A 27,015-nucleotide genomic window follows, 5' to 3' on the forward strand; every position below is an offset into this window, starting at 1 on the left:
CAACAATGCTTTCTGATTATCTACAAGGTAGCATCAAATACAAATAATGTAATGAATGTGTGTATATGAGAAATTTGGTTTCACTCATATAAATTATTTGAAGGTGATGTATATAACTGTACTATACAATACAAATCATTTCATGTAAAAAATACTAATTTATTTAGCAGGTAAAGAATATGTACATAAAAATAATTCATTGCAATACTTGTAGGCGTTATATTTCATACAGCAAATATAAATGTATCATACAAAATTCAAGTGGTAGCACTTCAAACTGAAGGCCCTCTCGTTCAGAATTGAAACAGCAAGTTTTATATGTGCTAGTCTTTGCATGGAGACCCACTTGTTGATAAAAATTTCATTCAGGGTCTGTGCCTGCAGACTATATTCAATGGGCATAATTGTATAAAAGATAGTAAAATCATACAGTGCTGATAAATTTTACTTTCAGAATATCCCTTTGCCCCCATCATTGTCTCCTCATGGAGTGGATCTATTTTAGTATTCATATTCACTATCCAATGGAATGTAAGTCAAACAAACCTGAATGAGATATGACACAGCTACATGTATTTAGGTTCACACAAGAGATTCACTGCAGCAAAAAAAAAAGGTCAGTTTTAATTTATATGTATGAGAAATAAATTTACACAAAATTTGAATTTAATAATCATAATAAAAAATTGTAATAATTATCACATGATTACTATGTATGTACAGACCTGCTTATAAAAAGCCACTGGATGAAAACACATTACAATTTTTAAAATCAAATCAAATCAAATTCAATTATATATTAATAATAGGATATGAAATGCAAAAAACATATTGGCCCGTATTCTTAAGTCAGGTTAAACTTAGACCACGGTCTCTGTGCTAAAATCATGGGGAGTCAAAAGTTCAAAAAATTTGTTTATATTGTATATTTCTTATGTTTACTATTTAGTTTCCTTTCACTTTCAAATGAAAAAAAAAAAATTTCAGTTATCATTCCCAGACAATTTGGGTGTCATATGAGTGAATAAATGGGATGTGCGCTCTTAGGTATTCGTGCCCCAATTTGGTCTCCATAGTTAAACCACAACTTTAAACCGGGGTTTAATTTAAACCTGAGTTCAGAATTGAATCTTCCTCCCCCCCAAAAAAAAAAACAAGATAGTAAAGGTTGGGCATTGCATTTTCAACAAAGTTTCAATTCAGGCACAATCTCATATCATGTCTGGTAAATCAATTCTTTACTCATTTTGGTGGCATGAGTGACTTATATCATAACTAGATTAATTTTCATTACACAAATTGGGCTAAAAGCTCTGAATCATCATGGAGCTGTAGTTGAAATCATATACTTCTGATGATAATGAGAACCTCAGGAATCAACTTCATTTCTCATACAGCTCTAAGAGGATTTTCAGATGACCAACTCTCTACAGGAATGTTCCTAGGTTTATCCTCATTCACTTTGATTGGGTGGCTTCTATAACGTACACTGGCTGATAACGTAGACTCTGGTTGAATCTGAAATAATAACACAAATAATTGAGAGGTATAACATCATTGGATACAAAACTAGAAAAATATGGACATACATGAACAACTAACACATTTAAAGCCTACTTCATTTCTACAGAGTGGGTAGATCAAGGGTGCGTGCTCTGTAAGTGTTGGCACGCTTTGCGTGCATTTACCGCCCCCTCCAAAATGAAATCCTGGCTATGCGGTTGGTATATATTTCACTTAAACTTCCTCTCTTATAACATTTATCAGAAGATCATGTGTTCTTTCTATAGAAGGGCATGCAAAACAGATTTTTTAAAAGAATACGCCATGGATAAAGAGTTTGTATCGCCATAAGAATAAGCAAAAAAGAGACATTTTGGGGGTATTTTACAGTTCATCAAAGGGAAAGTTGTTCACATGTGACATCACATATCCTTGTTGCATTGCCAATGGAAGGATCTCCATAGTATTAGTGATTGCAATATCAAAATGCTCATAACTTTCTTATTATTTGTCTGATTTTTCTCAAACTTTCTTTGTTCTTCTTATTCTTTGATTTTTCTTTTACGACACAAACCTACTTGTTCCAAAGGTTTCATTCTCATTTAAGGTCCTCCATAGGGACATGGTAATGAGGAGCAATGCCTTATCAAAAGACAACACATTATTGTGATCCCTCACTGTAAAAAATATTGGGTAAAATTTTAAACAGCACGAGGGTAATTATGTATCCAACCAATTTGGCGCAGTATTTTACCCAATGCGGGAATCATATTGTCCAGTAAGGTTAAAAAATAAGCAGCAATTACTTTAGAATCGGCAAAATCTTCATCACACTGGATAAATAAAAATGCCCAAAATAAATGCCCAATGTTGGTTGGATACATAATTACCCTCATGGAGCATTTTTACCCAATATTTTAAGAGTGCTCATTTGAGTAACTACTGGACTATGAGCCCACAGATTTAAATTCTGAAATATAAACAACCCATTTCAATAATTCTGACACTAAGAATTTAAGGAAAACTTGTATTTGTAAAAAATAATTTAAATCAAATTACCTCAGAATATTTATCACAGTAATAATTCTCCAAATTATTTGAATAGTATGCTCTTAGTTTTAGCTCACTGGTCAAGAATGGTCAGGTCAAATGGATTACTGTTTATTTCAGATAATGTCTTAGCACATATTTTGAGCATTAGGTGGTTTCAGACCGCCTCGAAGTTCGCCAGTTCCAGGTATTCTCTGATCGGGAAATTTACCCCGATCAGAAAATACCAGGTATTTTGGTAATGTGAAAGCAAACTACGCGTAATCTCCCCGAAAGAAAATACCCGCTAAATAGTAGGTACTTGGCGAAATTACGAGAAGTTTCGTGGGGATTTTTCCAAGGTCGCAGGTATTTTGGCGATGTGAAAGCAAATTACGGGAACTTTTATCCCAGCGTGTCGTTGGATGCGGCGGCGTGGGTGGCTGCTGGGCTAGAGATTTTGAATCTCCCGCCTTGCCTGCTTATCAGACCACACTGCGCATGCTCGTAACTTCGGGAACTTATCCCGAAGGATGTGTTTCGGGGCGGTGTGAATGCAGGAATAATTAACGGGTATTTTTTAGCCTTAAAAAGTTCTCGTAATTTAACGGGGATTCTTGTGATCGAGGCGGTTTGAAACCGCCTATTGAGAACGTCTCCCAGTGAAGAGCACACGGCCAGGATGAGCACAAACCCAGCAGCACCTCAAAAACAAAATTTTGAAAGTAGTATTGCCACTTTAGAGGGACAAGTAGGCTACTATATACATACACAGCAATGTGTATTAACTTTCATCTTATTTTACTTGTGACAGGTATTATTGTGCATGCCAGAACTGTAGTAAATTCCACTTCTTTCCCTCCTCTTTTTCTGACTGGATGCCTATGAACTCAACATGTCCAATGGGGCACAAATGAGGCCACCCAGTTAAATACATAGATAAAACTATGATTACATCTGTTAAAACTTTAAAATGCTGTATAGCCATCACCACACTTGACTGTATATGTGTCCACAATAAAATATGTAGATACACAATAATACTGCGACAATACACAATACAATACGAAAATCTTTTTTTATTCCATAATATAAGCCAGTTCACGGTTAGCTCATGGTCAACTTTTCTCAAATGACCTTTGTGATTTTTCATTAGGATGAGCACTATCATTTTCAAATGTAGATGGTGCATAAGCTTTACTGGTAGAGTATTCAAATTCTAAGAACAAAAGGCATTGTATAGACCAGGTGAATAGAATAGTACATCAGGGATAAAGTTTTGAAATCTGTTTTATTGTCTGCCTTTGGCACATTTGTCTATTGTTTAGGCTAATCACTGGTCAATACCAGTGATTATGATATTGGACATGATTAATAAATTAATCCTAAAATGGGGGTGTTTTGGTAAATAAATAAATTTACTTCATACACAGCAATATAAAAAAAAGGGTTTTTGTTAGGTAGCCTCATTTGCCCAATTTCAATGGGGCAAATATATGTATGGCTCATTAATATGCAAAATAGGCTGAATAGTTATGACATTTCCAATGAATCATGTTGGTCTACTCTAGATCTAGTAATAGACATCGTATCATGTTTCTACTGCTTTACATTAAAAAGATACAATTGGAATTATAAAAAAATGTGACCTTATTTACCCCACCCTTCCCTGCTTATGAAGGAGAATATACTGCAAATATAAATATCAATGAAGTTGATTTACAACCTCAACATCCTGAATTCACGGTAGTTTGAATCCATGATTTTTATTTCATGCACTGACTTTATGTTTTTTTTATACAGTGCATACATATAGAGTAAAGAAGTGTGACATCGTCAATTTTCAAATTTTGCATTTCAGTATTTTGATACCATATTTTGGTAGAGCATGATGAAATACCTCCACTACCAAAATTTGGTATGAATTGGTCCATGGGGGCCTGAGATATGACCTCATGAATACATATTTAGCCCCATTGAAGTGAATATTGGCCTGGTTTCTAACTTTTAGAACCAAGCTAATACTACATTGACTACAATGGGGCTAAATATGCATTCAGGAGGTCATAATTATCTCAGGCCCCAATGGACCGATCCACACCAAATTTAGTAATTTATTTTATCTTCAATTCATCTTTATTTCACAAGCCAAAGGCTCTTAAAACAATGTAAATACAGTATAAACAGTACAAAGATAACAATGACAAGCAGCTCAACACAGAATATGTAGATGTTCCATAATCCCGGGGGGGGGGGGCCACTTACATTGACGAATGGATACCATGCACAACCAAAAAAACACGTAAAAAGGATGTCTTTTTCACGATAGGGCACGTTACATACGTAACGTGATAAGGGTGTCAAAAACACAAAAATAATGAAAAAAGGGTATCTATTTCGCTAGGAAAATTACGTGTTTAGGGTCGAATTTGCTGGGATGATAAAACAAAATTAAAATGTTTTATAAAGGATGTCCTTTTTGGCCCAACACTTCGTGTTCAGAGTCCGATTTGCGCGAGGTGTAGAAGATGGGGTCGTACTAAACCAAATAAGGTAAAGCCGACGACCGAAGGACCCGTAACAATAAAACATTCCTGTACTTGTTTAAGGGGTTCATTTCAGGGATAATTTGCCAAGAGTATCGTTTTGTTTCCAATACTTGTTAAGGGTAGGGTTTCACACGCCAATACTTGTTAAGGGGTGCATTTTCAGAATATGGAAATTACGTGTTTAGGGTGCTTTTCGAGACCCCATGGTCGCGCATGGTATCCATTCGTGAATGGAAGTGGCCCCCCCGGGCCCAGCACAAAACAACTACATACACAAATGGATACCCTGGTGTAATATGCTATTATTCAATGTGAGCTTGTAATATTTTTTAACGTATTTTAATGAAGGTGAGTTCTTCAGGTCGGATGGATGGCATATTATTCCAAAGCTTTGAACCATTCACTGTGATCGAGCTTAAAGACAGCATGTTTGAGTACAGGATTGGGGTGCAAATATGTGTGTTTTGTCTAGTGTAGTAAGAATGAAAGAAGTCTGCTGTTGAAAACATAATGTCAAAAATATTTTGTAGAATTTTATTTGGTGGTACTAATACATGAATGAAGCCTTTTGGATTTTAACAATGTCTGGAAGTGGTAAATTATTCAGCTGCTTAAATATAGGGGGTGTGTGAGCATGGAAAGTGGAGGTATTTCATCATGCTCTACCAAAATATTGTATGAAAAGTACTGAAATGCAAAAAAAGTTTTTTTGTGATGTCATCACTTCAGTACTCTACACTGAGAAAGATTCTAGTAATAAATGTACGCTTATGTCATGGGATACTACATTCATGGTTTTTGCTGGGGGGGGGGTGGTTGGCACACTGAGTATATAGTGCGTGGTGCTGGGCATGTGCTCTGGAGAGGACCCACATTTTACACTAAAATTTCTGTTCCAAGGCATAGCATTTTTATCTTATTGAGGAAAAGAACAAAGAAAGCAGCTCCAAAGCATAGCATTTTCTTCTTATTGAGAGAAAAAAAGGAATTTCATTCAACAGCATTGCATATTGTATATTTTAGGGGGGCTTGATATGGTGTATTGCACAAAATTTATCTTAAAAGTTGATGATGGACTCTGGAGTAAGATTGCTCCAGGGGCTTGTCTTACAAAGAGTTGTGATTTATCCGATCAGTCGCAACTATGGAAAGCCAGCAAAGTCAACATATGAAATTCATGTTTGTTCAAACAAATTTCTAGGTATAAATGTAGATCCATAAATTCATTGATTTTTTGACAACTTGGTGTGTTCTCCTTTCTTTACAAATTTTGCAAATTTCCTGTAGAATGATGTTATGATACTGATGATTTCCATAAAGTTACGATGATTGGATCAATTTTATATCTTTGTAAGACGGGGCCCAGGGTCTCCAAGTGCCATAGCGGGGTGCGCCAGGCTGTCCCGGAGAGGGGGGGGTACTGGACAAAAAAAAAAAAAAAAAAATTGGCGCAATGAACCTTGGGTAACATCACATGTGTGGTCTTGAGGATGGTGAGGTCAAAGGTCATCTGGGGGTCAAAAGGTCAAATTTTGTTCAATTTGCTCTCATTTCTTTATTTCTGCATCAATTATGATCACACTGGTACAAATGATCCTTGCAGAGGGGGTAGAAGATCAGGCTCGGACAAAGAGAGTGGAGGGGCACCTTTTGTCTGCCAAACAATAGGTGACCCTTTATACCCCTTTCATATTGCGCTTTTCACCGGCGAACTTCACTGGCGAAGTTTGCCAGCGAAGGGGAAAGGTACACAGGAGAACTTCACCGGTGAAGTTCCCCGGCGAACTTCTCCACCTCTAGAGGTGGAGAACTTCGCCAGTGAAACAGCCAGTATGAAAGCAAAACGGAGAACTTCTCCTCTTTAATGACGTCAGAGGTCAATTTTTTTTCTCTCCCAATGTCCCCTTTACCGAGATTCCGCGCGCGATAAGTTGCAAGCTCAGCTGAATGCTATGGCCAAGTAAATACCCTCGAACATAATTTTTTTCTTACAAACGATATTTATTTAAAAGCACTTTTTACATGTATAAAATGCGCTAAAATACAAGGTGATATTGTTAGTTTTTCTCGTAATACTTCCAAAATATGTTGTAATTATTTTTTTTATACCTGTTTGTAAAAGGTAAGAAGTAATGTTTACAATTTTCTTTCATTTTGTTTTGCAATCGCCCGTTGACTTTCGCTGGGGAAGAAATGTCAGTGCGAAAGGGTACATTTTTTTTCTTCGCCGGTGAAGTGAGGAATGCGAGGCGGAGAAGTTCGCCAGTGAAAAATGAAAAGGGCAATATGAAAGGGGTATTACTTTCACAGTATGAGCTTGACATTCCACCGCCTCTGGATCCTTGGGTAAAGCCACATGTGTGTTAAGGATGATGAGGTCAAAGGGCATCGAGGGTTTAAACGGTCATTTTTATGTTCAAATTGCTCTCATTTCTGTATTTCTGCATCAATCAAGAGGTTATCTATCAACATTGAATGTATTCCTTGATATTAAAAAAAAATCTGTCAACCCAAGGGGGTTAGCATAAATGTATTAATGGCAGAGAGCTTGTAATTTATTAAAATCCTTTCCTTGTGGGCAAAAAAAGGTTATTTTGAAAGCATTTGAATATAATGGCACGAATTATTAAAACTCTAAGAGGATTCTGCTCATCACCATGTCTGATGATCATATTTCTCAATTTCTGCAATTTTTGTGCAACTAAGTCTATTTTTGAACCCCCAACTAAAAAGTTCCGTGTTTGCTCAAGCAAGAACAAGTTGTTTTTTTAAGGAATTTGAAAAATAAGACTTCATAGCATCTATGAACACCAAACTATAGAGATCACAATTTGAAACAAAATTTTATACTTTTTCAGAACTGTCCCATTTTCACTGATACACACTGTACTAATATATATGTATGCATTCAACCGACAATAATTGAAGATCAAGTCTAGTGTATTCCATGCACTAGCATAAGTGCATTAACTTATTTCAATTCATTATTACACCTCACCACTCAAATTAAATGAGGTCAATGTTATGGATATATTATTTTCTATAATAGCCAAGGGGCTTTAATATTGGTTCACAAACTTCCAAAGCCATATACACAATGGGATTTATAAAAGGCACAAAAGAATGAGCAAGGTTGCAAAAAAGGTCAATTGGTGTATATAAATGGTAAAGCTCATAAGAGAAAAAGGAGAATTCTGTTATATGTTGGCAATTTCATATAAATGCAATTACATGTATTGCATAAATTTCCCATTTTCAGTATAAAAGCAAGTAATTTTTCTTCGCTTTTCCTAAACATTAATAGAGGTATCATAATAATTTGCTTTGATCCTAACAAGTAAAATGTAAAGGAGTTACAAAGTATATTCAATAGATAAAACTGAAAAGAAAATCCCTTTACAAAACTCTCTCTCTCTCTCTCTCAATATACGAAACACAACTATATGAAGGAAGCTTCCCCTTTAATGTATTCAAGCCGATAAATTGGTAGAAACAGAACACTAGAGGGCTACTTAGTGGAAAGTTAAATGGATATATTAGGTACCTGAGTTTAGTCACTGCTGGGTGTACAAGTCCATGTAGAAAGAAACAGAGAGAGTGGTGTAAGCTCAGCAACACAGTAAATATGAACATGTCTTGAATAGTAAAGAAATACAAGGAATATATAGAGAATATATGGGATGAAATCCACCACAAGCATGCAGGTTGAATATCAAATATTTGAGTTACAGTTGCAAACTTGTGGGTTTTACAATTGGACCTAAGAATTATATGAAAAAATGACAAATTCTGATAATCATATAATAATGATAATCATAGAACTGATTTTCGATAAAAATTTACATTTTTTTTATTACAATACATATATGTATCTTTGTATTCTTATTTCTTAATAATAATTATATAACTGATTTTAGATACATTTAGACTGATATTCATTACAATAAATACATATGTATCTTTAAAAAATCTATGAATTCTTAAATATTCCTAAAATAATTTTCTCTATTTTAAAGAATCTAATTTTAGAATCTTTTTATTTTAGGAAAAAAAATCATGTTTGGGCATTGAATTCAAAACTTTGAGTGTACTGAGCATATTGCAAAAAAAATAAAAATACTATCAGAGCACACTTTGCAAATGATCTAGTCAGTCAAGCTAAAAAAGGAATACTTTCATATCTAAATATATGTTCATCATGACTGATAACAAAGAATTTTAAAGTGATTTTATCAATACAAATCATTCTTCCTATTAAAGCAAATACACTGGAAAAATCTTTCACAATGTTATCATGAATATCATAGTTTTCAGAATGCAACTGTAACACGAATACCTGATACAAGCTTTTAATCACTCTGGACAATGACATGCAATGATTAATAAGCCATCACAAATATCAACCATTCACAATCAAGGAAAATGGGAAGGCAAGGTTTCATGGGAAAAGATTTTTTAAAAAATTTTACTAAGTAAAAAGTTTTCCAGAAAAACAATCTTGTTGTAAAAGTACATTTCCCCTCCAGCACGTTATTAATATAAATATCAATTGAAATTGTTTGAATATAAATCATTTTAATCTCCAAAAGTGAATGTCGCAAGCTGAATGCCAAGGATAATTGCCATGCATCATATGACATTCAATATAAAATAGATTACAGTAATATGATTGTAATATGAACGATTGTGTGAGATTTTCATGCTCTTAAATTAGCTGATTGTTCACTATATAGATAAATGTAATGAGATAAATGAGCAGAATCTTGATGATGTGGAAGAGGTTCATCGTGGTGAAGGATTGAGTAGAAGAAATAACCAGTTGTCTCACGATGTAGCAAACGTAGTAGGAAAGCGACGTTTCGTCTGCAAGCTGCTAGACTTCGTCAGGCAATGAGCAAAGACGCTGCTGCGCACGGGTTATATAGCGTCGGGAGCTATTGTCTGGCTCCACTCGGGCGTTTGATTGGCCAGCGGCTCCGGCCAATCACAGCGCGGCTCACGCCCGAGTGGAGCCAGACAATAGCTCCCGACGCTATATAACCCGTGCGCAGCAGCGTCTTTGCTCATTGCCTGACGAAGTCTAGCAGCTTGCAGACGAAACGTCGCTTTCCTACTACGTTTGCTACATCGTGAGACAACTGGTTATTTCTTCTACTCAATCGAGCAGAATCTTGTTTCAATATTTATCAGAAGTGTCACACATAATGATGAGTGATTAGATGGGTGGAAATAAATGTCTCATATAAAAAAAGACCAAGAAGAAATAAAGTGGCATGTCCACAAGTCTCTTGATTTAGCCTGAATTCACAAAGGTTTTTAAAACATGGAGTGTGTTTAAACCACCACGTACATTTTAGTGCACATTGCCCATGTGTGCATATAAAAAATTAGATCAGAATTTTAACAACAACATTATTAAAAGAAAAAAAAACACTTCAGAGGATTCACATTTTCTTTGAGAATTCAATTTTTTTTCTGTTATTTCTGCTGTTGGTTTATGATAGTTTTTTTTATTTATTTTATTTCACCTGTATTTCAACAGTTAAAATGAGGGAGAAATATGGATAGCATACACTGCTAAGATGCTCTCTGACATGAAAGATGGAGAAATAAATAGAAACATATTGCTAAATATAAGAAAAATGGAGCAAGCAAAAAGTGAAAAGCAAGACAAAAATTGTGAGGGAGAAAATTAACAAAAAATTAATAGAATCTCAGGAGGGATTAGAAAGCAATATATAAAGATGCATCTGGCAATCATGTTGTGCACAAAACTCAAAGATACCATCAACAAGAAAGCAGATATATATAAATAAGAGTGTTACAAATTCAATCATATTAAATAAGGTTGGAAACCATGACAAATACGCCACATTTATTATACTTTACGTCTCTGACCTCTCATTTCAACAACGACATGCACATGAGACATAAATTGTTTTATGAGATCAGATCCCTGGAACACAGAGGTTAGAAATTAATCTCTAAATCAAATGGCCTATCAAGATCATCATTGCATGCGCATTTTGCTCAGTAGAATGGCTAAGAACCAATCAGAATTGTTCTTTCAAAATAGTTATTAATCACTAACCTTTGTGTAAAAGGGCCCTTATGTCAAAACTTCCATGAAAGCGTATTTGCGTAATTACTACCCATTCCAATCACATCACTTAGAATTCCAGTAAAATATAATAAGTCCACTAATGAATGTTTCTACTAACCTTTCCGGCTTTACTATAATGTTCAATGTCTTTAACCATCTTCTTCTGCATGATCCAATCAGATGCTTGCCTCGTCATTGATGATGAAAGCTTACGCTTCTGTTCATCAGATAAATCGATATAAAAAGATATTCATCAATACATATTTTTTTACACAAATATTTTCTATAAATATTTCCAAAGCTCCATAAAAGAGGAAATAATGAGTTGAATTAAAAGGAATATCATTGACACAACTCTCCCTTGTACACGTAGTTACAGTTATGATGACTTGACATATTCTAAATAATATTCAAACCATGCTACACATTATCAGTGCAAAATATTGAAAAAAATAATCAAATAGTAAAATGCAAAAAGAAAAGCAATTACCTAATACCAGAGGCTCATTTGCTTACCATATACGTTTCTGCACATTTCTGTTAAAAATCATTTAAAAATGCTTTTTTATATTCCATCCAACCTTAATAGTTTTCTGTGTTATGATATTTAATTTGACTCGACATAATTAAATCAACATGGTATTTGAGAGGAATTGATAATACAAAAAAGTGTTTTGACCATAGGTATAACATTCAACTTTGCAATGCAAGAAAATTAATAAAATTTATCCCTTCCTCAGAACAAGATCCCATAACCCAAACTCGCCTCTCGCTTCCCTGTACTATTTCGCTTCCCTGTACTAATGACTAGAATGAAATTTACCTCTTCCTGTTCTTTCTTTAGTCTTCTTCTTAGTTCATCCCTCTGACCTGAACAAGTTGCAACATGATTCTGAAAAAAAAAAACATATGTATATGAAACATGGAGATAAAAATAAAACAGAACAGATACAACACACTCTGTGTTTTATAATTACTTTCAAGAATAAAATCTCCAGTCACAGGTCAGAAAACTATCAAATATGACTTGCAAACCAGTGACAAATTTGATTGCTATGTATAGGGCGATCTCAGCCAGAGCAAAACAATGACATCATCTGCAAAACTCAATGCAAGAGATGTTCCACCAACATCACATGGAGCTAAAGTCACTGACGAAGTCCAAGTCCAACTGCATGAAACTTAACAATCGCTATTATGGCAACATTCTCAACAGTAAGCAAGTAAATGTTTCAATGGAAATCTTACAATTAAAGGCTGTTTTTTTACATTCAAGTAACTTATCATATAAATATGTGCTAAACTATGGAAATTCTAGAGAACTGAATACTAAGATTAACATTTGAAAGTTAAAATGACTTTGAAACATTTTTAACTTTGGATAAACAAAAACACAATGTATATACAGCATTATCTGAATAATCCTGTATTCCTTTTTTTAATGTGGGATGTGGGAGGCTCAACTGCATCATAAGGCATAAATCTGATAGTAATGTATACAATGAAGGCTTCAAAAATAAATATGGATTCAATCATTAGCATTTCTCTAGGGGGTTAGCTATAAACATGTATAGAATTTTATCTATGATACCATAATTAGCTGAAATTTTAAGACCTACTTAATTTCACAAGATAAGAGTAGGGCCCATTGCCAAGCCCTGAAACATCAACACCACTTAACTATAATCTCAAATTGTTTCTGATTGCCTAGCAACATAGCCTATGAACACTGAGTCATAGAAGTAATGTACTCTATATAGGAAGTTATACTCCTTGATTTTATGATTTATTGCTTGGACCAAATCCAAAGACCTGCCAAAGGGTGATACTGTTGAAGGAAAAAAGAGGGGAGCTATACACCCTAAATATGAAACTGTAAAATATAATCCTATATATGTAATATATGTATATCTAGTTTTATGCAAACATCTTAAAGTTTCACGTAGTGGCTTCAGTAATGTAACAAAATAATGCTGATGATAATTCTTTGATTGCCAATGAAGTTTTTAATATTCAACGGTCCTCTGTCTTCTTCAGGAGTTTACCACATTGTAAACTCCTGAAGAAGTTTTATCCATGTATTTTGTCTTTTCCTTAATTCATTAATTTATTCATCTAAAATGTTCTCTGTTGCAACAAACTTTGTTGATATTATTCAATATCCTTTTTTCTCGTGTTGAATAAATGGCAGTTAACAGTAACTGATCAAGTTAAGCTATGTCTAGTAACTACATGTCTGTCATATATTACATAATCAGTCCTTTTTAGAAATAATTTCTCTTCATACTTGGTATCAACCCAAGAGGAAACTAATCCAATGCTTACCTGAATAGTTTCAATATCCCTTTGAGCTTGCTTACTCTTCTTTAATAGATGTACATTATCATTCACTAATCTATCTACTTCTGCTTTTAAGGCCTTATTTTCCTCCATAACGGACTAATAATCAAGAAAAGGAAAAGAAAAAGAAAAAACATTCAAGTAATTTTGTATTATGAGAGCACATTATGGTAAAGTTATAGGTCCTACACATACCTGTGCATGCAAAGTCCTGGGTGGTTTTAAAAAAATGTTTAAAATTTTTTTTTAATAAATGATTTTAATAATAGTTGAGAACCTCTTGACAGAAATGCAACTTAAACCATGGTTCACATATGTGGTGTAAAAATGGGTATTCAACACATTAAATATAAAACTTTATATATACTTTTATTATGTTAGCTAATCTAGAACACCTTGTATTTCCCAGGACTTGGAGGCAGATGTTAAATCTGTGATAATATCATGATTACAGAAAAAAGTCTACAAATTGTTATTTCATAAACAAGTATTGTCAGTAAAGTCAAAGAATAATGTTCATTGGAGTCATACCTGGTACTGAGGGTCGATGTGATATGGGTCGATTGGTGTCGACTTTGATCTTTTCACCGAAGTCTGAGGTCTGTATATTAAGATAAATATATGAAGCTGCTAAAAATCTACATCCACAAACTGCAACTAGAAATACCACAGACGATATCTCTAATACCACATCCTCACCCATACAGTGTTGTTTAATGACAAGGTCAATAATATTTTGGGCAAGTTTCTGGATCCATATCCTCTCTCTTAAATAAACAAATTCTTATGTCCAAATCTTGTCAATTCAGAATTTGTGCTTGCATCACTTTGTTCTTTTAATGAGGCATTATCAAAACATGTTCTTTGGGTGTTAAATGAGATTTTCAATATTTTCACTTCCATCAGTTTAAGTTGACATAAGGTCTTTAGAATGCAAATAAATGCATAGCTTAGGAAAATCCTAGATATGTCAAGGAAAAAAGTGAAGGAAAAAAAAAGGAAAGTAAAATAGAACAAAAAAAAAAGGATGAAGGGAAAGAAATTTCCATCCTCACAAAGAAGGCTCCAAATCAAAGCAGTGTTCAAAATATCCATCTTCTGACTGGTTGCCAACCCAACACGAGACAGGAGAAGAAGATATTCCAGTCATTTGTAACCAAATACTATCAGTATAGGTAAGAAAGGACTCATGATAAGACACATCCTTGCTTTAAACGTATGAAAGACATTTTCCTAGAGTTAGATTGTAATAGTTGTTGATAATCTTACCTTGATATCAAGACCGGTCCTAAACCATCACCCTCATCATCTCCATTCTCCATCTTGAATCTATTCTTTTCTCTCTCTTTGTGTTCTTTCTCAAATCTATAGTTAGACTCTTTCTCAGCCTCATACATGGCTTGGTATTGATTGGCCTTTTCTTGGGTCCTCTCCATGGCTTCATGCAGTTCACCTATTCTATTCTCAGCTGCAATCAAATTAAGATGAAGGCTATATATTACTAAACCATTATTATAGAGGGAACAAATAATTCAAATTGTACAAGTTTGTTTTTCTTACATATAATGATCAATTCACTACAAAATAACCAACAACTTATTGAAGCTTGTTTCAAGTAATACCACAACACTACAATACAATTTATGGGCATGCAATTAAACTTTTAAAAGAAAGCTTTGTTTATCTGAGATGTATCATTAGATAAGAAATTTCCTTGAAAGCCCTGTATCATAAAGACATTACTCACCTTCTACTGCCTTTTCTTCAAACATATCAAGAAGATTCTTCATCTGTTTCTTGGTCTCCACAATCTCCTCTTCCAGTTTATCAGCTTGTTTACCAGATTCCTTAAGAGTCCCCATGTGCTCCTTAAGTCTGGTCTCCAACTCTGCTTTCTCCTTATGGAGAAGGACATTGTGATTTAGTTGGGACTTAAGCTGGAATTCCAAACCAGACTTTTCAGCTGCAGATGACCTTGACACAGAAAGAAAAGATAAGTAAAATGCTAGTGATAATGTCTTCTTTATCCAGGGTAGCCACTTCAAAATGCAGCAAGCCGCATTAGATGGCAGAGGGTATCATTTCTAAAGTCTTTGGTATGAATCGGCCAGAGATTGAACCCATGACCCACCACCCATTCTTGCCTATTAACAGGATAGTAAGAAAGCATGAAAGTAAGAAATGATATTCGAGTACACTAGGTACCCAAGAATTATAATGTACTTCATGTAAATATGCTCGAGAGAGGAAATACAATGTATGAAATGATTTATTTTATAAAAGTAAATTTTGCAATCTTAGCTAATTAAGCCTGAATCTATATCGACCAAGTGTAGAAGTGGTCAGGGTTACCAGAAACGGTGACATAAGTTGTCTAGGCATAATGCTTTTTTATTTTGTTACCATGAAAACATTCACTGGCAAATGTAGAGCAGTTGTTCACTCATAACAAACGACCTTGAACTTAAGGATTGGAACTGCATTTGCTTGTCATATCATCAATATAATTTTTTTGTTATTCACTTTTTCATCAGTATATCATGTGTGAAAAATAAATTAGTGAGTAATTGCTTAAAAAATCTGCTGACAAATGGAAAGAACCTAGTTTTAACCTTCCCCAAGAGAATATACCTAATAACTTAATTACTATATGAAGAATATGTGTCAAGGACACATTATTCTTAATCATCCGAATGATAGATAGTAGCCAAGTAATTATGGAATTACTCTAAATATTCCAAATTTACTGCATCGTGCGATATCGTCATTGACCTCAAAATTAATACCAGTAAATGAAGTTGCAGAGCAATGATGGTCTGATCTTTAGTGTCTCAGGGTATTCTGAATAGAATCAGAGCAAAGAGGGTTAATTCTGCTACTCAGTAACTTGTGACCTATTCCCAACTTTATCAACACAAACATAAGCAAACAGAGCTCACACAGGCTGAATAAAATATCCATAACTTAGGATTTAACCTTGTAATATACACTGTGCTACTTATATCTGTTTCTGTGAGTTCTAGTATTCCTTCCTTCCCTCTATATTACACCAAATCCATAGGTATCTTCCTATAAAGGATGGTATTGAATATATTTGGTATTTAATCTAAGACAGAGATTAGGCCAAACCACCACTAGGCGGTTTCAAACCGCCTCGATCACAAGAATCCCCGTTAAATTACGAGAACTTTTTAAGGCTAAAAAATACCCGTTAATTATTCCTGCATTCACACCGCCCCGAAACACATCCTTCGGGATATAAGTTCCCGAAGTTACGAGCATGCGCAGTATGGTCTGATAAGCAGGCAAGGCGCGAGATTCAAAATCACTAGCCCAGCAGCCACCCACGCTGCCGCGCCCAACGACACGCTGGGCTAAAAGTTCCCGTAATTTGCTTTCACATCGCCAAAATACCTGCGACCTTGGAAAAATCCCCACGAAAGTTCTCGTAATTTTGCCAAGTACCCACTATTTAGCGGGTATTTTCTTTCGGGGAAATTACGCGTAGTTTGCTTTCACATTACCAAAATACCTGGTATTTTCTGATCGGGGTAAATTTCCCGATCAGAGAATACCTGGAACTGGCGAACTTCGAGGCGGTCTGAAACCACCTACAGGTAGAGAAGTTGCTTTGGCATCAGTATGCAACTGGCATTCCCTGAGAAATGCAAGATGTATAAAATTGCAAAATTAAATCTCTGCATTATCTGCAATTGATAGGAGACATCAACAAGGCCTTCCACAGACTACAAACAACAATTTCTAAAAAAGCAAGTACTAGTATGTGATTTACTTGCAACACCCAAACACTGGACTAGTGCACAGGAGATGGCTATGACATTATAAAGAGGCTTGAATTGCCGAGTAAGGCCTACTTGTTGCAATGTTGTCTTGTTGTCTTAAGTTCAGGCTAGTGGAATCCCCAAATCGTCAACCTTTTTCTCTCTACACCCTATGAATGTATATCATAGACGGGGTCATAACAGGTTTAATGCAATATAATTTTGTCATGTAATCAACAAATCAATGTGATGAACAAAAAAAAAACCTGCACTACACCATGAATATTTCCCTTAAAAAAGTCTAAGCCCATGAATTAATAATCAACACATCACTCACATCAATTAACTCTCTGTCCATGTAATTTGATAGGATACCCATGTTAGATGATTCATTAACCTAATTACAACAACAAAATCGGTGCAAAATATTACAAGCAAAATCAAGCAACAAAAAAAACTTGAAATTGTCCTGAATAGAAATATTGCGCAATACAAATAGTGCATCCACATCAAGTCAAAGTGTGACAAAGTGTGATAAAATGTAGTTACCTCCTTCTGCCTTTCCTTGGTGTACTTCCTGTGCTTTGTCTTTTTAATGTAAATAATCAATCATATAGATTTACAAAACAATTACAAATTATTGTTTGGAATCAGAATTGTGTAATCATTATTTCATCATCAGTACAGTACATCAATATAAAGTATACATCATAAAAGGACAAACTATAAATATACATGTAAGAGCTTAAAATACCTTAGGGGTAAAAATGAGGTGCTAAATGTCAATGTTAGAAATGACTGTACATGTATGTATGGCATGATCTATCATTCAAATATCAAGATATTCTGTTAGAAGATCACTTAATTGAAACAGCTGAAAATATGCAGAGGCCTGAGCCTATAGAAGTTCTTATAGATAGTGGGCCTACTGATAATTATAACATTCCCCACTCCCCCCCCCAAAAAAAAAATGTTGATTAACTGCCAAATACCTGGCATGTTTCTTTCTTTGAGGAAATACTTTAATGTCAATACTGTCAACATTTAATTTTCTTATGATAATTCTTACTGAAAATTCAAATATTTTGTGATTCTTCAAGCTGCATATAAATATTATCAGTTGTCATCTATACTACTCCCCCCTCATTTCCCTCTTTCCCTAGCCTATGCCCCACCCCCCTTCTCTGTCTCTCTGAGAGAGAAATACCAGTGAATGATGTATATAAATTATACATTTCCTCATACAGTAATCATTGTATTCAATGATGAAAGTATAGAACATAATACCAGCATCTAATGGCAAAGCAATCAATAACAGTATGGTATACTATGTGGAGTGCCCTTGACTACCTTGATCCATAAAAACTTCTATTTTATTGCTAAATGCAAAGGGAATATGAAATTAATTGCTATTTCCCTGTACATTAACATGACTATGCAGTCCTCTCATGTCTCCCAATGAACATTTTAATGTGGCATAATGAAACATTTTAAGCAACTATCACACAATACCTATAATGCACAGCCCAAAATATACTTTTCCATTTTCAGAGAGCATTTAATCAACTTTCATGCAGGCGGATAGTTACAATTTGACACATTTTTTAAATTGCATGAAAATTAATCTTTACATGTAGTTTATCTAGTTCAGTTAAGCAAAATACCTTTTTTGGTACTTATTCTCACATTGGGATGTGCAGTGTTATGCACTACATAACAAAAATCATAGTATATTATAAATAGGGTTTTGATATCAGCAGAAAAGTACAGTGAAAATTTTACCAGTAATCATTTGTGAAACTTTTTTCATCAGATTCAATTTACGCTGTAAAACTGGCATTAGGTTTGGGTCAATTTAAACCACATATTTCACAAATCCAATTTCTTGTCAGATAAATGAAAATGACAAAATGAAACAACATGTAAGATACTTGGTCTAAAATTCGATATGAAATAACGTAGGGTTTACATTTAAAATGTCTTGGAAAAGAAATTAGGTTCCAAAAAAATGCAGTGGATCAGCCCAATCTACATACATGTACATGTAAATAATACTAGTAATAAGAAGAATAATGTACATGGGTGATTCCACGGTAAGTTGCATTACACTTATGTCTTTTTAAATACTTGGTGCAGTTTTACAGGGGTCAGTCTTTGTGTCAAGTTTACACTGTCAAATTATCTTGACATCTGAGGCTTTAGAACAATACATACAGAATGGTTGTAGGATGTATATTGTGGACACTGAAAATGTCTGCTTTTGCTTGGAATCGCCCATATACATGTATGTTATTTGTCTTTGTTTTTGTCATTCTCGGTACAAAACATTTTCTCATGCGTGGAATAAAACAACAATTACAGAGCTTACTCATACTATTTAAAATATGATAAACTTCAGGATTTAAAAGGGCCTTAGTAAAGAAAAACAAAACATCACTGACTACTGAAAGAGGGTGATAAATCTGATTTAATTGTCAAATTAAATTCATTAAGGAATAAATTATATATAATATGATGGTCCCTTCACTGAAAATGATTTTAAAAAGTGTGTGCGTGCAATCTGGGTTTATAGTGTATGCTCACTTTCATCAAATCATACTATGCAGGGGGCCTGTGTAATGAATTGACCTTTTCAATTAGTACAAGAGGAATGTTTGACACGAACTTAAGTGATTGTGTCCACATAATATACCAAAGTGTTTGTATGTGCCAACTATGGTGAAGGGAATGTTTATTTTAATTTCATTTGTCTTTTCCTCTTTCCTTATTACTTTCCTCTACCCCTCCCCAATTCCAATCACTTGCCCCTTAAACACCCTCTTTTAAATTTGAAAATATTTGAAAAACAAGGAACAAATATCTTGGATCTGCTTATACATCCGTATGTGTGTACAACTAGAAACATCCATATTGTCACCAACCTCAGCATGATGACGTACTTGCAGGCTTCAACAAAATAATTGAAAATATTGATTTATACCTTCTTTGAATATATTTCTTAGGCACCGATGTCAAAGCACTATAAAGCACATCTCCATGCTTTGATCTCACAGATAATAGAGCAGGATGATTCAAAGAAAACCTCTTTATGTTCAAACTCTGTTTATGTGCTCAGAGGTAGACCCTCTCTCAAAATAAAATCAATAAAATAGTGAAGGTTTAATCTGTGTCAAACTAGCAATTCAAAATGACACTGACTCAACACATGTTTTCTTTTACAATATTTACTGACATTAAAAATTCTATGTATAATCAGCATCTCACATACGCATACGTACAGTGAACATATACAATACATGTATCAATCTTTACCACAAGCAGACCGAGCAGACCTGTATGTAAATTATAAGTCTAATCCCTTAAAAAATATTCGTTCATGTTTGGTTCATGTTTCTAATCATGAGAAGTATAATTCTATCATAATAAAACAAGCTTGGAAATGTATATACTTTTGTGAATTTTCCCTCTTTTGGAAAATTCAAGAGATATGTATCTATGATATCTCTACCTAGGATCTCCTTTGTCGTATATGATTGCCTTGTTATAAAGTTCACATGGTTCTCTTTGTTGGTAGCAGTTTCCTATGCAGGAAATCACATGTGGAAAAAGAGGAATTTACCAAGATAGCTGTTAAGTATTATACCAAAACATGACAATAAGTGTGATTCTACCACTATGCATGTATAGGTTACAGCATGAATACCACTGTCATACTCTGTTGTTAAAGGACAAGTCCACCCCAACAAAAACTTGACTTGAATAAAAAGAGAAAAATTCAACAAGCATAACACTGAAAATTTCATCAAAATCTGATGTAAAATAAGAAAGTTACGGCATTTTAAAGTTTCGCTTATTTTCAACAAAATAGTTATATGAACAAGCCAGTTACATCCAAATGAGAGAGTTGATGACATCACTCACTCCATATTTCTTTTGTATTTTATTATATGAAATATTTTCATTTTCTCGCCATTGTCATGTGAAATGAAGTTTCATTCCTCCCTGAACACGTGGAATTCCATTATTTTAACATTTTGTGCTTCAGGCAATGAGGTCTTAATCATCAAATTCGTAAAAATTGAAATATTGTATAATTCAAACAATAAAAAACAAAAGAAATAGTGAGTGAGTGACGTCATCGACTCTCTCATTTGGATGTAACTGGCTCGTTCATATAACTATTTTGTTGAAAATAAGCGAAACTTTGAAATGTCATAACTTTATTTTACATCCGATTTTGATGAAATTTTCAGCATTGTGCTTGGCTGATTTTTCTCTATTGATTTAAATCAACATTTTTCTGAGGTGGACTTGACCTTTAAAGATACATTGATGAATGGTTAAGTTCATACTTACTCTTCTGCATCTGCACTCCTTTTTTCCAGTTCAGTAACAGCAAGTCCAATAGAGGTACATTGTGTTTGAATACTCTCCTCAAGCTGTTAAGATAAACAAATACATTCTACAACATGAATGCAAGTCATAATCTCAGTGACATACAGGCTTTAAGGGTGAAAGAAGAAATGAAGTTTCTTCATCAAGATAAAAAATAGAAAGATATCTTCATTGTTTTCTTATTAATCAGTCCACATACACTATCATCATCAGCTCAAACAGAAAAATCACAATATAGCTCAACAAAAAAGCTCAGCAACAAAACAATATTACTTTCTACAAATTAAATGGAAATGAGGCATTAAAACATGTTGCAAGGCAACAAAAGAATTCTACAGACCTATCATATCATCAAAAAATAAAGTGTAGCACAAATGAACACAACCATGACATAAATGTATTTCAACATGACTCCTGGTGTAATAACAAAATCATTCTCTTGACATAAAAATGAAATCAATGACATGAAATATTAATAGACTTGAAGTATGTAATACAGGTATGTGAGACAATGTGTGTAGCCATATCTGGACACTGACAAATTTTGGTGAGTTTTGTTGCATCATATACACAATATTACTTAATATAATCGTTTCAGTATGTTTGACCCACCTTACTACTGATAAGTCTGGATTGTCTGATACTCTTACTGAAGTTTTCCCTGTCAGTTGAGGAGCCATTCTTTAAGAAAATCTTCTCTACTTCTTCTAAGTGTTTGAGGACATCTTCATTCCTAGTCAATACCAGACTCAACTGAAGCTGAACTCCCTGGTGTTGAAAAACAAGACAAATTAATGAAGTTACTCAGAGATTAATAGCTAATAACAGCCTAGATTAAAGGATAAGCACTGAATGACATGAATTTCACAGCCAGAAAGAACTTAAGAAGGTAGCAGTTATTAAGAATTTAGAAGTGATCAAAATTAAAACTTTATTTCACATCCGATTTTGATAATATATAAATCTTAACATTATTTGTTTGATATCAAAAATTAACTATTTGTTGGCAAGGACTTGGCCTTTATATTGATGATGAAAACTTCACACCTTTTTTCAAGAGATTTCCAATACTAAAGTCTGGGTAAATTGAAATATTTACCAAGGGTCAACACATACTTTCCCATCACTATGGTGATCAAATTCAATATTTGCTAAAAATTCAACAAAGAAAGACTTCCATACAAACACTATCAAGAACCAAATTACAAACTTAAAAACTTCATACAATTTGTGTAATTACTAGGATAAATGGGCTAATGTCTAATAAAATAATTTCTAAATATTAACAAGTATTATGGGTGTCCTAATAATGCTTATTAGCTACCGGGTATATGATTGAAATATTATGTAATTTCTTAGAAGACATGTAAAGTGGAAGACTTAAGGCCTCATGAAATATCAGAATTATAGGAGAAAGCAACGAAAAGGACAAAATGTTTTGAAAGAAAGTGGGAAATGAATAACAGAAGCAGTTGGGGCAAAGTTGAAAAAAATTCTGACAAATACATATGTGATATAATGGATTTCTAAAAGTTGTAATCATTGTATACCTATGGGTATTACTATTCACTGTATGTACATGTATAGGCCTACTATCAAAACCATTTCTCGCCGTGCTACCCTCTTCTTTTACCAAAAATGCATTTTGTCATTCTTTTTTTTCTATTGGATAGGGTGAGGCAAAGCCATAGAGATATATAGGCCCTTATTCTGAACCCTGGTTTAAAGTTGTGGTTTGATTGTGGATAGCCAATTGGGGCACAAATCACTAACAGTAGGCCTACACAACCAATTAATTAACTTATATGACCCTAAAATTGTTAATAATTGTCTGGGGATAACAACTGAAGTATTTTGAAGTATTATTCTTTGTTATGAAAACAAAATAATAAACATAATAGACAGAAATCTGGATTTGTCGGCTCCCCATAATTTTAGCAGAGTTAGACCGTGGTCTAAGTTAAACCTTACTTCAGAATACTGGCCAGAGTGTGTAATCTATCAAAAAGATTTCAAGATGATACTTAACATGTCTAGTGGTGTAAAATACATAACTTACTCATTGACAGTCAGTTATGATTGTATAATCAGAATTTAGATCAAATGATTTCATCATTATATAATTAGAATAAAGAAATTTACCTATGAACTCTATGTCATAAATGAGTAGACTCCTGAGGAAGTCATTTATTTTGGTAGATTTACAGGATGTTTAATGCTCCATTACAATACTTTGATATAGGGATGATGTAGAAATACAGATACAATTTTAAAACATAACAACTTCAAATTAGAATAGGCCTACCAAAGGTACACTGCATACAATATAATCTGTAACATTTTGACTATGAAATTTATTAAAGGTGATCTGAATTTTATTCAATAAAAATGATAAATAAAAACCCAACTTTCAAAATTGTATAAAAGTAAAGTACATGTAGAATATATACATGGACAATGTAAACTTGTCAAAGTTGAGAGGTGAGAACAGAAGATAATAATTCAGACCATCTTTAACATTTGAGTTTAAAGAGAAATACCAGTAGTTGCAGTTAACACTGATTTCATGAGAAAGTCTGTAAAACAAGGCTTAATTGCCAGTATATCATCGAGGATCTAGATCTGGTACAGTTACATTAACTGGACTTTGTGAAATCTTGAAATCTACGCTGAAAAATGTTCACACCGAAAATCCCCAACACAGATAAGCGCACGTGGGACAATGTATAATTATTGCTTAGGGCGTCGGGCCCGACGCCCTACCCGAATCCCGTGCTTATTTGCTGATTTCTCAGCAATTACACAATTTCTTCTAGAATCCTTTGGCACATGCGTTTTATTTATACAAACAGACACTTTAGTGGTCATTTCATTGGATTCTGTACGAACTCATTTTGATATCGTTACCAAAACTAGCATTTACCTTTAAACAAGTGACATCTGTGCAAAGTGTAATCTGAGTACAGTGTAATAAAAAAATGTGACACTTTTCTTTAATGTATATTCAAGGAAAATATACCACCTAGTTCTAATGTGTGTATATTTTTCTGATGCGACCAAAACTGCAAGGCTCATAATGGGCCCAGACATTTGGAATGCTCTCAAATTCCAAATAAAGTTGAAATAATTAGAATCAGACAAGAATGTCTCCATTGGCCACCTCCATCTGTGTACATGTTCATGAGCACTCCTGAGGTAAAAACATGTGGAAAACATTGACCTCATACGGAGTATTCATGTAGAATTATTTGCAATAATGTGCATTATTATAAAGAACATTTAAGTGATGCATGAAAATCACATAGATGTCCTGGTCTGCATCATTTTTCTGTCAAATGACAAATTCTGACAAATATTACATATAGGCTACTGTAAAATTCTTGCCGTTCAATATGACCATAATATATTTAGCAGTCTAATACACATGCAAGAATGCGCAAAAAATACAATACCATCACAGTACTTAAATGCAATATGCAACTCAGAGCACAACATTGTCCCCAACTCTTTGAATATATCTGGTATACCATTCTGAGTCATTCAATAGGCCTTATGATGCAAATATTATAAGGCTACTGGCGGATCCAGGGGGAGGATGGCACAGCCGACCCATGTGCAAAGTTTGAGAGCCATTATCAAAATTTGTAATGTAGATATCTCGTTTCTACCCAAGTGTGCCGCCCCCCCCCCCCTTTTTGAAAGTGAAGACCTTTTTTTGCTTTTCAAATTTTCCACGGACAAAAAAAACTGTTTTCAGTTAAAACACTTTTTTTTGGGGGGGGGGAGGGCTTTTCAAATTTTCTGCAGACAAAAAGACCTCAATTTTTAGGTGAAAACCCTATTTTTTTTGCTTGTCAAATTTTGATCTGAAAAATGTGCCCCTCCCCCTTTTAGAAAATCCTGGATCTGACCCTGATTAAGGTGACAAGGTAAATGATTGTTGGCAGCGTGAGTTAGCTGGCAGATATAAGCAAAATTTTTATTCATCAATGGTTTTTGTCAGTATATAAATTTGTTTTTACAATTTAGGTTTCACATGTTACAACGTGTACAATTTAAATGAATTCCAGAAAATTTCTATGATGATGCTTGAAACTCTAAAACTAATAATTGTCCTCCATAGTAGAACAAAGCACTCAGCAGAAAAAAGCAATGGTAGGCCTACACAGACTACATGTAGATGATAGATCATCTAATGATTTTCATCCAGGGCTAGGCAATTGTAATTTGATGATGGCTTGATGATGCACCTTCATGTTCCAGAAACCAGAAATATTTAAAGGACAAGTCCACCCCAACAAAAACTTGATTTGAATAAAAGGAGAAAAATTCAACAAGCATAACACTTAAAATTTCATCAAAATTGGATGTAAAATAAAAAGTTATGGGATTTTAAAATTTCACTTCATTTCACAAAACAGTTATATGCACATCTCAGTCGGTATGCAAATGAGGAACTGATGACATCACTCACTCACTATTTCTTTTGTATTTTATTGTATGAAATATGAAATATTTTTATTTTCTCGTCAATGTCATGTGAAATGAAGTTTCATTCCTCCCTGAACACGTGGAATTCCATTATTTTAACATTTTGTGCTTCAGGCAAGGAGGTCCTAATCGTCAAATTCGTAAAAATTGAAGTATTGTATAATTCAAACAATAAAAAACAAAAGAAATAGTGAGTGAGTGACATCATCGACTCTCTTATTTGGATGTAACTGGCTCGTTCATATAAATATTTTGTTAAAAATAAGCAAAACTCTGAATTGTCATAACTTTCTTATTTCACATCTGATTTTGATGAAATTTTCAGCATTGTGCTTGTCTGATTTTTCTCTATTGATTCAAATCAACATTTTTCTGAGGTGGACTTGACCTTAAAAAAACTTTTGGAATGAATGTGCAAAAGTACATCCATTCCAAATGCATTTCTCTTCATTTCTTCTTTAATCAATACGACAGGAGTAGGCCTAGTAATAAGTATATGACAAAGGCAGAAATTGGTATTACCGATTTGTTGTCATTCGTGTCGGCGGACTCCTACGGTCGTTCAGTCGCAATGCACGCCGAATTTCAGGGGGTTAGCTGCGAGCTGTTGCACCATAAATTCCGACCCGGTCTGATCACGGATTGAAGAATAAAACTAAACTCGCAAAACCATCACCATAACATTCGATCATTAACTTCATGTTTAAAAATCTTACCTGTAATTTCTGACAAACATCTGACACATCACTAGCCATTTGGTTTCTTGACGAAAAAGTGCTCAGAAGAATTAAATCGATCGCACTAGCTGATCCTGCTACTGAAA

The 27,015-nt window shown here is 34.1% G+C and overlaps 1 protein-coding gene across 5 annotated transcripts; it reads right to left on the minus strand.

The window, feature by feature from the left end:
* LOC121410422 (nuclear matrix constituent protein 1a-like) lies at window positions 1–27,015 on the minus strand. 5 transcript variants are annotated; one of them, XR_005969334.1, is made up of 12 exons: window positions 26,909–27,015; window positions 22,314–22,469; window positions 21,663–21,745; window positions 17,856–17,894; window positions 15,272–15,498; window positions 14,794–14,992; window positions 14,056–14,125; window positions 13,510–13,623; window positions 12,008–12,076; window positions 11,303–11,401; window positions 8,626–8,716; window positions 1–1,518 (listed from the first exon to the last, which is right to left on the minus strand). XR_005969334.1 is itself a non-coding variant. In XM_041602504.1 (12 exons), the coding sequence occupies exons 1-11, from the start codon at window positions 26,945–26,947 to the stop codon at window positions 8,636–8,638; spliced, it is 1,098 nt and encodes a 365-aa protein (XP_041458438.1). In that variant the 5' UTR covers window positions 26,948–27,015; the 3' UTR covers window positions 1,393–1,518; window positions 8,626–8,635. The 5 variants fall into 5 exon arrangements, 4 of the variants coding, with proteins under 4 accessions (XP_041458434.1, XP_041458435.1, XP_041458437.1 ...); XM_041602504.1 differs by having other exon boundaries at window positions 1,393–1,518; window positions 8,626–8,638; XM_041602500.1 differs by lacking the exon at window positions 8,626–8,716.

The sequence above is a fragment of the Lytechinus variegatus genome, chromosome 3 (assembly GCF_018143015.1).
Source record: "Lytechinus variegatus isolate NC3 chromosome 3, Lvar_3.0, whole genome shotgun sequence".
NCBI lineage: Eukaryota > Metazoa > Echinodermata > Echinoidea > Temnopleuroida > Toxopneustidae > Lytechinus > Lytechinus variegatus.

What these genes read in the sequence shown, in the direction of transcription:
- LOC121410422 (XM_041602500.1), bottom strand. Translation starts at nt 26,947, where the DNA reads ATGGCTAGTGATGTGTCAGATGTTTGTCAGAAATTACAG. An exon ending in CCAAGGAAAGGCAGAAGGAG is followed by an intron (nt 15,499 to 17,855) that starts GTAACTACATTT and finishes TTCTGTGTCAAG; the next exon opens with GTCATCTGCAGCTGAAAAGT. An exon ending in ATTATAGTAAAGCCGGAAAG is followed by an intron (nt 1,519 to 11,302) that starts GTTAGTAGAAAC and finishes TTATTATTTCAG; the next exon opens with ATTCAACCAGAGTCTACGTT.